Raw genomic sequence first — 14,900 nt, forward strand, 5'->3', positions numbered from 1 at the left:
TTTATTCCATGTCAAATCTTAACTGTGACAGAAATGCCTACAATGTTAGTGGAGCTGGTGCATACAGTAGTTGAGTGCTTTTATGTTTTTGTAACCCTGGTATACGTGGCTAAAATTACTGCAGTATTTCCTAAACAGGGTCTGCCTCATAAAGTTCTAGCGTTCTAACTCTAGTGCATTCTACAAAAGACAGGGGTGCCCAATGCTACATCCAATTGGCAAAACATATATGGTAATAAGTATAAAGTTTAAATACTTCAATAATAATAATAATTACTTGGTTATTTAGTTAAACCCTTTGGCCAAAGCGTTATAAGCCTGCATACCAAACGTCAAGGTATAACCAAAAATGCAGGTCCTACACTACACTGTGAACCCTTCCCTTTACCTCTGTTTGAGGGGAAAGAACCATAGTAGGTCCTGTTCTTGCAGCAAAGTGAAAAGACCTCCCAAGTTAAAACTGTGAGGAGGAGTGAGCTCTGGGGGGAGGTGCCACCTACCTCCATACAACTGTTACCAGTCAGAAATAGTGCATTCTGGTTGGTAATATTCATGTATCTCTATAGATAATGGAATCCTGGGAAACTAGAAGTGGACTCCACTTATCTCGGTTTCTTTTAGGCTCTTTTTAGCACTCTTCTGTTTCTCTCAGGTTCTCATACTGTAGCTTGCGCCATGTTGCGAAGCATTGTAAAAAGCCTGGGTAAAGTCTAAAATACTGTATGTGGGCAATCAGTGGGCCAAGGCAGAGTATTAAATCAGTGAAAATAATACTTTGTCCACATTTTCCAGAATTGACTTCATATTCACTAAGCAAAATATTTGCTTGGTGAACCCGGGATTTAAATGATTTAGGTCTGTAAAACCCAACAAGGGGTTTGCCCAGAAAACGATGTAATGGCAGAACCCAGTATAGTGGATTTCTGAGCCTGTGTGGGTACTGCGTACTTGGTAAAGCCCCTAACTGCACCTTGGCATGGGTGGTATACTGTAGTTCTCAATTACAACAGGAGCTTCCAAAGTTGCTTCCCACAATGCTTTGCATCCACTGTGGCAAGGCATTGTGGGATGTGACTTTGGAAGCTTCCGCCAGTAAATGACAGCTATACCCCCCATGCTGCCGGCACACACTGAGGTTCAGTTTGGGGTCTTCTTAAGCTTGTGTCACCCCACAAGCTCAGGACACTATACTGCCTGGGATCGGTCACACCGTTTTGTTCGCAACAGTTTGACGAGTAGGCAATAAGATTTATTAATTAGGGATTCACAGAACAAACATTTGTTGCAGGGGGTGCACAATGTATAAAAAGGTTGGATTAGACTTTAATTAGCTCTGTTACATAAATTGTACATGTCAGGAGTAAAAATGAATCGCTGCAAAATATTATTAACTAATTTTTAGTGATTTCTGTCCCTCTGTGCCTAGATAAAAAATAGTGATATCGTGAAAAAACTTTTGGGGCAAAACCTTTTGGACCCCATTTTAGAAAAATATATATTTATTCTCCAAGGAGAAAAGAAAGTGTAACTGTGGCTCAGATCCACAAAGGGAGCTAAGTTGCAGCACAGCGTTACGTTCATTCATATGAAGTGGAGTAAAGGCATGCTAAAGCTTAGCATCGTGTAGTGCATCTGGGCCTAAGTGTGTGAATAAAATAGTAGTAATACTCTAGGTTTGTAAATAAAAAGTGGAGATTCTGTCCCCCTGTAGTAAGATCCCAGTGACGCATCTTAATATGTGGCACAGAGACATTCTGAATATTATTCTCTACTCCCTGCTCTTTTAAAGTTTGGTCTCTTCTGTTTCTCACCTGTACAATATTGGGAGCAGTAAAATACTGATGACAGTACTATTGTATGCTTTACTATTGTTAAGTACCTATTGTTGTGACAGCAGTAAAAGCACCTGCTTATCAATCTGCTATCTGGCAAATGCACTGTAAAACATCATTCATTTATTGTTGTCCATTGCAAACAGTGGTTTGTTTTATAGGCAAGTCTGGCTGTATTGTAGGGTAACGGTTGATAAACATACTGTACAGCATGCAGCAGGGGTAGCCAACTCTAGTCCCTAAAGAGCCACCTGTGCTGATTCAGGGATATCCTGAAAATTGAGGACTGGAGTTGGCCACTCCTGGCATAGAGCATGCTAAGTGAACACAGGTTGTGCCTATGGTAAGATGAAGCTTGACTAATTGCTCATTAGGATGAATCAATCAGTCCCTGCTTCAGCACATGTGGGTCAATCAGAGGCCACCTGTGCTGAAGCAGGGACATCCTTAAAACTTGACCTGTTGAGGACTGGTGTCGGCCACCCTTCGCGTATATGTTCTTCTTTCACAAGTACACCAGATAGAAATGATAGTTCAGTACTATTAAACAGACCAATGTATACATCTATTCAGCCATTACTGCTCATATGACGATCTCATTTTGGATTTAGACTTAGACATATAAAAGGACATCAGTTTCCCTCCCACCATTGCCTCCGTGTCACACAAACCTGTCGCCTTGTATCCAGTGTCGGTGTTCATGCCTCTGACATGCAAATACAAGGTCCTAGGGCAACATATACATTTAGATCCTGGAACATAGGATTTTCCAGCAAGAGCTTTTTTACAACGGAGTTAAGAGAAGCGGAAGAAAAGTCAAATGGTGTTACGTACAGAAAGGGACTCGTTTACAACAAGCGACAGAGGAGCCCAATGCTACATCCGATATGACAAAAATACCCATCTTGAAAAAGGGTCATTTAGTTTAACCCTTTGGTCAAAGCATTGTAAGCCTGTGAGCCACGACAAGGCAGACACCTGTTCACAGGTCCTAACACAACCAGATAAAATACTAATACACCTCTATTAGAATTACAATTCTCATTTACCCCTATTAGGAGGGAGAAAGACCACATTAGATCTATATCCAGTAAAATGAAAAGGAACTGCTGACTTGGGAAGTGGGGAGGGGTGAGCTTAAAACCCTGGGAAGGAGGAGCCACTAACCTCCAAACAGCTGAGACAGCTGAAAATAAGTTAACAACACACAGAACCCCAGCAAGCTCTTTTTGGGAACCTCTGAGCCCCCCAAATATATATATATGTATATAAGTGTCAAAAAGGAGAGCTATTGAGCGTGGCAAATGTATACAGCAAGCGACAGAGAATCCCAATGCTACATCCAACATGACAAAAATACCCATAAAATACTTATATATTCTCTTTTCAGGTTGCAAGCCCAGCAATGCGCAGACACTCATTCCATATGTTGCATTTGTGTTGATAAATAAACCTATTTCCTTTGTAATTTCAGGGAATGGTTTGTGGTTGTGAAGAGCCGAACACGAGTCTTTTGTTTGCTTCTTCAGGACTAGCTACTTGCGAGGATGCCAAGTAACCTAATGAAACTCAGTTCTTCAAGCATGGAATCCGAGTTCTCTTCTCGCAGAATGAGCGACTACGGAAGAAGTGGAAGTCTCGATAGTCAGGGCAGCCATTCCAGATCCAGAAGTTCTAATTTGGTAAGTGCTTGTCTTAGCTATTTTACAATATCTAAGTACTTTTTTTTTTTTATATATTCACAAGTGTCTATTCCGATGTCCTAACAAATTAGAGACTAGAGGCACAGGGAGATAAGGGGGTGTCATGTATATGGCACACCTGTGAGCATGTGACCTGTGTATGGGACAAGGGTTAATACACACAGCTATAGTTGGCGGACACTCTCTGCTCTGAGACTGCCACTACTTTAACGTCTCAATACAGAATTGCATACTTTTCATCACCTGGGTTTCCCTGTTTCCGTGATTTTGGATTTCGCGCTGGTGCTCCTGGATCTCCTGCTGCAGTTTCCAGCTGATTCACTTTTCTCCACGCATGGACTTTCAAATGAATAATACCTCCCCTCAATACATCCCAATTTACTATATGAGGCGAACAGCGCGCTTGTGAGCACGTGACACATTGAAGCAACCAGCTAACTTGCTGCCTCACCGTTCTGCTTCGTAAGGTACTTCAATTTAGTTAATATTTACCCTTACTCCGTTACAATATATATTTATCCCACTCCCACCACCAAAATAATTATTAAAGGTACGTACGGAGACTATGGTCTCTGTTTATTAAGAAAACAATGCATGTGCCATACAAAAATCTGTTATAGCAAAATGTGTCTGAAAATTTAAATTACTCTCTACAAAGCGTGCAACGGCTCTATCAGCGCCCAAAGCATTACTTATCAAAGCTTAGATTTAATATACAAAAAGTACAGTGCTTAGGTTACAGAAAAAGATTGTTACAAGAACATACAGTTATAATAAATGCAGATAGTTTGGCAAAATCAAAAGATAAAAATAAACAGAAATCCCTTATACGTTACCACATGTATTTGGTTCTTCCCAGAGGGGTCACTGGAGTAGAAAACATAAGAATTTACGTGTCTGATCCCAAAACACATCTCTGTTTAATTCTAATTTATAATGCAAATGTGTGACTTTATATACTAAATTCCCTTCATTGAGAACAATGTAAACCCACATTTCTGTGTTGTCAACCCACCCCTTTCATCAAACTCTCTCTGACAGTTTTATGACTAAGAAAATAAAACCTCTTTCTTCTGATGTTTAAACTTTGCCTCAATATCTAAGACTTTATAAACGTTGTACTTATTAATAACACTGTTACTAATAATACTAATAATACTATTACTAATAATACTTAGAGACACAGCATTTTCACTGTTGTGTCTGTGTACTTAATATACCCGCCTGAATATAAATATGAAATTTGACCATATAACTTCTATTTTCGTATGAGTAACAGATATGCCCCCAGGCAGAAGGGGGGGGCTTAACTTATACTGAGTCCCCCCAGCAACATGGGATATGGAAGTGGCGTTACTCTCTGTGGGCCCACACCTTTAACCTTTTTAGGCCCTAGTAATCACAAAAGGGGTGGTTGTAAGATTGAAATAAGATTTCTACTAGCATAATATGGCATTAGCCCCGACCTTTATTTAATCGTGTTTGTGGAGCCAAGCGACGATGAGTGCCCTGGCAATGGGAAGGTTTGAAAATCTTCATCTTTAGTGCCTCCCCTTTACTCCTGATGAAGTATAGTCCGGTGAAACGCGTTGGGCAGCCATTTTGTGTTTCAAGCTTCGCTCTGGACCAGGACGGTGATATAATTTTAGCGTCACAGCGATGCCGGGCTGATCCGCGACCTGTGGTTACCTGAGGTAGTGCTGAGGCCAGAGACAACCTGCAGGAGAGATGCTCGCCCGTAGCAGGATCTTGTGCTTTTTAAAAAGCACACACTGTAAGTGTGCGTGTGTGTTTTTAACTTATTGTACTTGTAATAAACTTTACTGCGCTATTTTTAGGAGTGTTCTGTTTGCGCTTGTTCTCCCAGAAATATATATATATCTAAAACCAGAAAAGCGGTCCTTAATAACAGTAATTTCTGAATGATATTACTCAATGGGAGCTAGAGAACCAGCCTATCATTTGTAATGGTAGAAAAGAAAGAGAATCAACGTACATTTAATGAATTAACTTATGTACCAGTCAATTAACAGGTGCGTAAATTGTGGAGCTGCGTGTGGGAGAATGTGACATAAGCTGTTTCCGTGGATACGATTAATTAACCAAGAATGTCACATGGGGGGGTAATGATTTATGCATGGCACATGAATAGCAATTAAGATTCCAGTCTTGGTGCTTCCGGTATCTAACCTGCTAGCTGTGGCTATCCATGCTGCCTGTGGCTATCTGTCATCTTGATCTTTTGTGATGTTTCTATGGCCCTTGGGCTATGCAAGATTTTAAACACGATGCAAAGCAAAGCTCTTATTAAGACTGTTGTTTTCATCTCACTCTTGTTAAATGTAACATTATTTGTAAAGTCCTAGAAATGTGCATTTTCTCTTAGTTACGATATGAAGACTTTCCTAATGTAATTACTCCACATTTAACTCCTTCGATGCCACAGGGGCATGCAATATCCTACATGTGGGTTTTATTTTATTTTTTTAGCTCTTAATGTCGTTTTTAATGAGTTTTAATATACTGAGCATCCTTTGATTTCTATAGCAGGCTTTAGCCCATCTCCCCAACAGTGCAAGATATTTGCAACACTTTCCTGTTTGTGATCATTTGTTGCCAATATTCCCAGCAGTTTGAGCAGCAAACTGTAACAATAAATAATGTTATCTTAGTAATATAAGACTACATTGTAGCTGCTGAGTTACACTAACCAAAGGATTGGTTGAAACTGAAAGGTGGCCATTTAGTGAACCCTGGGGAAAAGGAATTTTCAGATTGATCTCGGGATAACCATAGTTTGGTGAAAGAATGGTGCTCAAAAGTGCTTGTTTCCGTATACATTAAATGGAGGGGAGCACATACTGGGTAGTGACTAATCAGATAATAACAGTACTAAACCTATAAGGGGGCTCTAAGAATACCCTGAAGGTGGGGGTAGGTTGCCCAGAGACACCCTCCCCTTACCTCATTGGGTTGGCCCCAGGTAAACGTACTCACGATACTTTTATCCCCCAGTGGTTCCCTTCCAAAGCGTGCCGCTGTATCCAGGTAAAGAGTCCAAATGCGAAAAGTGTGCAGCGCACAGCAATAAGTGAGGGTAGCAGGTCTGGCAAACAAAGTCCTTTATTGGGAAGCCATAAAATAGAGGGCTGCAATCAATCGCATGTGATCTCCGGATAACAAATTAATCGGCAGCTTAGGTAATTAGTTTTCAATAAAGGTAATCAAAGGCTGCATATATTAAAACAAATTAAAGCACTCACCGTTTATTGCTAGGTTTCCGGGAGTCCGAGTGATTGTGGAAACGCATGCTAACTAACCTTATCAAATCTTATCATATGTTTTGGACAGCACCTTAAAGGACTGAGATTACATCCTATAGACTTACTTAACATATTAACCATTAAATAATGCAACTATGGAGTTAACTTGTTAACTAGTGGCAATAAGGTGGGGACAACTTATTAGTGCTTTTCACCGTACTGCATGTTTGTAAAAGTAGCTTACAGCCCATAAATATTAAAGCAGAAATTCCCCCAACATCGAGTGGTGTTTGATAAACCCAAATTCTAAACCAAGATGTACAGTACTAGTGTGGAGCATTTCCGCATCAGTCACTGTCCTGTGGGATGTCATTTTAATAGGTTTTTAGACTTATCGCTTCATTTAGTTCAATTGATTAGCAAAAAAAAGATACTGGTAGTAATTTAAAAGTGTCAACAACATCATTAATTAAATAGAAGTAGCTGTGTTAATACAATGCCCTTCAGTATTAGGTGATACCTTTTTTTAGATGGCATATTATTTATAAGTAGCAGGTGCATGAAATGTACACAAGTTACACTGGCTGCATCTGATCACATTGCTGATTGTCTTATTCACAAAAGCCTCGAGCACAGATTCACAGCCTTTTAACCCTTTGATTTGGCCCCATCACGTAGTGACGACGTCATGCCCCAAAGAGATTACGTTTTTCCTGCTTGGATCGCGTCCTGCGTTCCCACGGAGCGCAGGACGCGATGTGCCCAGGAGTAATATGGAGGACGCTGCTTCTTACGTTTTCCTGGAAAATGGCTGCCGTGGTCAAGTCGCCGCATTGTGCCGGAGGGGTGGTGGTACTAAGGTAACGTGGCAACTCTTACACTCAAAGGGTTAAAATGTATCAGAAGAAATAAAAAAAAGTACACATTGATGGTTTTGTTTTTACCTGTATATTTATACATTTTTATACATATTTTATATATACTGTATATATAATTTCCGTTCAGGTAAAAACAAAACCATCAACTCCCCTACCTGTATTTTTTTAATTTATTCCTATACATTTTAACCCTTTGATATAGATATAGAAATAAAAAAATAAACAGAAAAGTATCCCACAAATAGCACTCGAGTACACAAAGTACAAATTTATTTAAATAACACGTCACATACACGTCACTTACAACTCGCCGCTTGTAGAACACAGACATCACAGACATCAGGCCATCAATAGAAGGTTGTTAGCTCTGAGGTTGCGACATACAATATATATATGTTACCTCACTAAGCCCCCATACGAAGCGGTGGCGAAACGTACGTCGGGGCTTTCCTTCCGTGTGTGTACTCCCTCTGTACCTCCCTGTGCTCCTCTCAGCATCTTTAACTGATGGTGGGAGTGATTTCTGGCACTCTGGAGATAACAACCTTCTACTGATGTCTCTGTTCACCATATTGCTATTAGAGTCAGTTATCACTTCCACTTTTTTTTTATACAGAGGTAAGGGTCTCTGGCAGCAAGGGGTCCCCAGAACTGAAATTAACACAGTTCACCTCCAGAGACCCCCTGCTTCAATCCTGTAATAAAAAAAAAAAAAAAAAAAATTATATATACAACCCTGAGGAAGGTTCCGTTTGCAGGAACCGAAACGTTGTTTTTTTGTGTTTCAATACACCATTTTGACATTTCAACCCGTGTGTGCTGTCTCTCCTTACTGGACCATCATCTGGTAATATTCATCTTTATTATCTTCTATGGGACTAGCATCTGGAGTTTTCTTTATACATGTGTGTGCCGGCTGCAGTGACAATTATATAATATATATATATATATATATATATATATATATATATATATATATATATATATATATATTTTGTATGTCTTTATTTATATAGCGCCAAAAGTGTACTCAGCGCTTCACAATGAATACAGAACAGGTAATAATAATGCAATAAGTGCAGCAAAATCAGACAATAGGAAAGGAAATCCCTGCCCGAAGAGCTTACAATCTAAGATATATATATAATATATATATATTTTTTTTTTTAAGTTAACCCGTTTTGCATTTTTGGTTACACCTTGACGTTTGGTATGCAGGCTTACGACGCTTTGGCCAAAGGGTTTAACTAAATAACCAAGTAATTATTATTATTATTGAAGTATTTAAACTTTATACTTATTACCATATATATTTTGTCAATTGGATGCAGCATTGGGTACCCCTGTCTTTTGTTGTATAACCCGTTTTGCTGCTTTAACTAAAATGCAACTTATGGCGTTACCATGGAATGACCAGTTCTGGAAAGCTGTTGCTTGGACAGTAGAACCCATAACATCCATATGTTCACCAACATATACTGTAACTAATTCACTAAATGAAGCCTCACCCACATGTTATATATTAGTGCAGCGTGCCTGTACACAGGACTTTAATGTAAATAGCCAGAAGCTGAGTGGTTTTACAGAGTGTGTATATAATATAGACTTTTTTTTAAAGAATAACAAAACCTTAGAAGGAATGTACAACTCTGGCCATTAATTAACAAAAAGACACACACAATTCATATTGTATTATGGAGCACTGGTTTGTTTTCCAGTTGTCAGGAGTTGATAGACCAGATTAACCAATTACCCGGCATTATTCATCCTGCCCTTGCAATGCTCACTTATTACCATGTACCTGGAGATCAGCCTGCACAAACACAGGTGTTTCATGGAGGTATAATTCCCACATTCGCTGCAGTTGGTTTGTAAGAAAAGAAAGGAAAAATTAAAAAGATGAGTACGTTTTGTGATTAGGAGCATTATTCTATATAAACGGAACCACCCATTGAAGCCTTAGGAGAATTTCCGACCAGGAATGGTGTGGAAGGCCGTTTTGGCATTTATATAAAATCACCCACTAAGAGTAAAAATCTTTCTATTCCACAGAGCTCTACACAACTACAAACTGCTTGTTGATCATAATATAAAACATACTGCACCGACACACTTTATTCGAGCAAATACCCAGTATGTACCTGGCAGATACCTGGAATGCGCCGCTCCTCACCTCTGACAAGCCCCGTTGCGTTTGCCTTCCCAGCCTGGGTTCATGCCTGGCTGACGGGCGGCTGATCTGTTAAATGATAATGATTAGGATTTAATAGGCTGCAATGCTTCACGTGTCTACCAGATGGCATAAATTCATGAATTGTAATGCAGTATATATATACATACTGTGCAGTATTGCAGCCAGCGGGAATAAAATGCTTCAATCCCTGCCTGGAAAATAACCCATTGCACTCGGGCAGAAAACAGTCACAAACCTCAATACACCCGGGTATACCCGAATTCGTGGGACTAGCCGAGCTCGAATAAAGTGTGTCGCCAGTGTAGGTAAGTAGCTCACACCGACGCGTTTCACTTAGGCAGGAGACTAGCCTCGAGAAAGCGTTCTCATAAGCGAAATGCGCGCTTCGGCAATCAGGAAGTAGCAGGCACCATACTATGTATGAGCCAGGCTTACCTGTCCGCATTAAGGCATCCGTGCCACGCCGCAGCTCCCCGCATTAGATCTGTCCAGCATTTATGCCTCACGGCATGGCTGGGGTCTCGGCGTTCCTAATCCCCTGATATACTGCAACCTTCTCATCAGCTATAGAAAAACAGGACTTCCGTCCAAAAAGGTGCAACAGATATAAGAACAGGTATATTGTATAACAGGTCCCATATGTCACGGATACATAATTCTTTGCTTGAATTATTAGTGAGGACAAACTGCTTCTTAAGGATATATATCCCAGTCAACCTTATAGACTGTTCATAAGTATGTGACTGCCTATATGGCTTCCAATAGTGGGATTTATAGGGTATTAGGGGAACATAGCGCCATAGGCTGAAAGTTCCCTGTTCTCCTACCACACTAAGGTAAGTCACAGAACAGAAATGGTGACAATATCAGAAAGCAGTAGGTATATCAAAGTCCACTCACTTTTTTGATTGAAGAGTAGTGTATATCAGCAGGGGATCCATGCAGGCGTGCCTCCAACTTGATTGCAGAGCAGGAAGGAAAAAAGCCTCTAGAGAGGAATGTGGAGAGGCCTCTTTGACAAAGGGCATAGCCCGAAACGCGTCAGAGTGGCGATTGTCCGGTTTTATGGTGTCCCCCCTATACTAATAAATTAGTTAACCCTTGATGTGCTGGTCCTGCTGTCCGTCCTTGTGCTGTGCTCCACATTCCTCTCTAGAGGCTTTTTTCCTTCCTTCTCACCAGCTACACGCAGGGAAACTGTGGTCCTCGGAACCCCCAGTAGCAAGATTGGTTAAATCCTGTGAGGACTAGTGGACAGTGCCTGAAGATAATTTGAGTTACCCGAGCACTCACTTTACTGCCTCACTTTAGGGTACACATCGTCGATCGCAGTTTCATTTACCCCATTATTTTAAACTGATCTATTAAAAGTTTTTCATTTTAACTATCGTCACCAATCCACAACGCACGGTGGCCGGGCACCCACAGCTGGGTTTGCTTTCTCTTTATTTAGTATCTAACGGTTTTGTTATCATTAATATGTGACAACATAGATTTATAGCTGCGCTGGTTGTTTGTTTAATGGGAGAAATCAATGGGAGGAAAAAAAATTGCCTAGGTGTTTCACAACAAACGGTTTAGAGCATCCCCGCTTTTTCTCATATTAGGATTTATGATATAAAGGATAATACTGTGAGGTTCAACCACTTTTGCACTGTAATTATTTGTTGGTCAAATACAACCTAATAGGAATCTTCAGGAAATAATCCCCTGGCGAGCAGTCTGGAAATGTTTGTGTTGCCACAAACTAATAATCTTTTTTTTTTTTTTGCTGAAATCCAGTATGACAGATCGTGACTTTTTACAATAGTGAGAAGTTACACCGCTCAACAGCTCTGCAGCGCTCACAGAGCAGCGTGTCGGTAACACTTAGTATTATAAACAATAGTGAGAAGTTACACCGCTCAGCAGCTCTGCAGTGCTCACAGAGCAGCGTGTCGGTAACACATAGTATTATAAACAATAGTGAGAAGTTACACCGCTCAGCAGCTCTGCAGTGCTCACAGAGCAGCGTGTCGGTAACACATAGTATTATAAACAATAGTGAGAAGTTACACCGCTCAACAGCTCTGCAGTGCTCACAGAGCAGCGTGTCGGTAACACATAGTATTATAAACAATAGTGAGAAGTTACACCGCTCAACATCTCTGCAGCGCTCACAGAGCAGCGTGTCGGTAACACATAGTATTATAAACAATAGTGAGAAGTTACACCGCTCAGCAGCTCTGCAGCGCTCACAGAGCAGCGTGTCGGTAACACACAGTATTATAAACAATAGTGAGAAGTTACACCGCTCAGCAGCTCTGCAGTGCTCACAGAGCAGCGTGTCGGTAACACACAGTATTATGCACAATAGTGAGAAGTTACACCGCTCAGCAGCTCTGCAGCGCTCACAGAGCAGCGTGTCGGTAACACACAGTATTATAAACAATAGTGAGAAGTTACACCGCTCAGCAGCTCTGCAGTGCTCACAGAGCAGCGTGTCGGTAACACACAGTATTATAAACAATAGTGAGAAGTTACACCGCTCAACATCTCTGCAGCGCTCACAGAGCAGCGTGTCGGTAACACATAGTATTATAAACAATAGTGAGAAGTTACACCGCTCAACAGCTCTGCAGTGCTCACAGAGCAGCGTGTCGGTAACACATAGTATTATAAACAATAGTGAGAAGTTACACCGCTCAACAGCTCTGCAGCGCTCACAGAGCAGCGTGTCGGTAACACACAGTATTATAAACAATAGTGAGAAGTTGCACCGCTCAACAGCTCTGCAGCGCTCACAGAGCAGCGTGTCGGTAACACATAGTATTATAAACAATAGTGAGAAGTTACACCGCTCAACATCTCTGCAGCGCTCACAGAGCAGCGTGTCGGTAACACATAGTATTATAAACAATAGTGAGAAGTTACACCGCTCAACAGCTCTGCAGCGCTCACAGAGCAGCGTGTCGGTAACACACAGTATTATAAACAATAGTGAGAAGTTACACCGCTCAACAGCTCTGCAGCGCTCACAGAGCAGCGTGTCGGTAACACATAGTATTATGCACAATAGTGAGAAGTTACACCGCTCAACAGCTCTGCAGCGCTCACAGAGCAGCGTGTCGGTAACACATATGATAACCACTAGCTGCTAAGCTCGACGTGATCGAAGGTGTAATGGTAGATGAAGAGGCCGGTTAGCCGACCTTTTTGGTGATTGCAACACATTTAACTGTGACAGGTCCCTCCGGTTAATGCTTTCGCATTGTGCCGGAGCTGGGACTTCGGGGATTTAATTTATTTATATTTCTACCAATGTTTTGCCTTTGCTTGAATTTTCCCAAACTTATTGAGGGGCTTACCGATTTACTGCCAGATCTTCTGCTGGTAAACAAAAAAACAAGGTGTTTCTTTTTTATGCTCTACTCAAAAAATCTTAGTCCTTATTTTCTATATGCAGAAAACAAGGACTGAGGGGTGGGGTGGGAGAGTGGGCTTCATGAAACTCCCAGAATCCCAGTGGGATGTGAGCTTTAAAACGGTCCTGATAATTTAATGTTGATTGACAGTCACGCTCCGGTTGCACTCCCAGTCTCGTTCTATTCATTGTCCTATTTATCCTTTGCACGCTGTAGTATTTTCTTTCACAATCCACCTGTATTTCTGTTTACCTTCATGACTGCAGCTTGTGCCCTCGGAGATGAAATGTCATGTCTGTCCTCTGTCCTCCCCTTTCCCCCCCCCCCCCCACTTTACCTTCCCTTTGTCAGGCTCCGCGGGTGCTGCGTGACTGGTCTTTGCCTAACTAACTCATTGACTGCCAGACAGAATCAGAAGGGAAAGCAGCCGTAGCTGCCGTAGGTGATCAAGGTTCTCTTTCCAGTCCCAATCAGCACTGAGAAACTTGCCAGCTCATAAGGCAAACACGGAGTATCACTGCTTAGCAATGGCCAACGTGGCTCTACATACAAACGTAGCTATGCTATGTCTGATTTGCAAAAACTCAACATTTCTAAACATTGGGACAAAGTACTTTGGATCTCCTTTTAGAAAACATTTACATAATAATGCCTGAAAGGGAGATATAGTATTTTTAAAATGAATACCTTGCACTTTCTTTTTAAAGTGGAAGGGCCAGATTCTCAAAGGTCCCTTAGATCAGGAATCATAACATGATGTCACCTAAAACTGGAACGGACATTCTGTTCCCTGAGTTATCATGGTATCCTCGAAGCTAATTATATGCAAAAACAACACTTGAAATACATCTCATTAGAAAATGCTTGGCGTCACATCACTGTAGCATAATGTTTCGCTATAGTAACGTGAAAAAGAACCTTACTCTGATCCGGAGCCTGAAATAGACCTTTGGATCGAGCGGGGAAAGCAAAGAGGTGAAAATAACACTGGTAAATATTGCTATGCTAGTCACATCCTGCCTAACTGTGGCGGTACACCAGACTCTGTAAAAGACTTACCCGTTGCCTCGATCCAGACCCCTCCACCAGTGCCAATTACTTCACCACACAACTTCTTGGGGGGATAAACCGGTCACAGCTTCATTTAAAACAAGTCAAACATATTAAAGGTAAATATATATTGAAGGAACCCATAGACTAGCCAGCTTACTTTGCCACTGTATACATAAGAGCCCGAGAGATACCTTCGACTCGTAATCCTCATTGCCACTAGCCGTCCAAACCACATGGCACATATTTACACATACAAAAGGACACTATTATGCCGGATAGGCATGACCCTGCTTTCCTCATTAATCCTCACTGAGAGGTCCAACACACCATACTTAAAGGAGCCAATACTGACGGAGTCTCCCCCCCTCCCCCTCCCAGGCCACACTTCTCCCACCACTAGCAACGTCATTTAACAGACCTTAAACTGGCCTTGTGAGTTGCCCCCAACTTTACCATCTTCTCAATCGCTATCTGCCATGATAAAATCAGACTATTATTACCCATGTCTGATAGGTGAACCCTCATCATCCCTAAATAACCCACTAAGATCACCCCCAAGATCCTCATTTCTAA

The 14,900-nt window shown here is 41.3% G+C and overlaps 1 protein-coding gene across 2 annotated transcripts in view; it reads left to right on the forward strand.

Moving 5' to 3' along the window:
- The window catches only part of PROSER2 (proline and serine rich 2), a 39,229-nt gene that overhangs the window by 15,594 nt on the left and 8,735 nt on the right, over nt 1–14,900 (forward strand). For both annotated transcript variants that reach the window (XM_075599475.1, XM_075599476.1), the window contains exon 2: nt 3,307–3,514. In XM_075599475.1, the coding sequence (XP_075455590.1) occupies nt 3,380–3,514 (135 nt within the window). In that variant the 5' untranslated portion in view covers nt 3,307–3,379. The remainder of the gene's footprint in view (nt 1–3,306; nt 3,515–14,900) is intronic.

The sequence above is a fragment of the Ascaphus truei genome, chromosome 5 (genome assembly GCF_040206685.1).
Source record: "Ascaphus truei isolate aAscTru1 chromosome 5, aAscTru1.hap1, whole genome shotgun sequence".
Taxonomy (NCBI): Eukaryota; Metazoa; Chordata; class Amphibia; order Anura; family Ascaphidae; genus Ascaphus; species Ascaphus truei.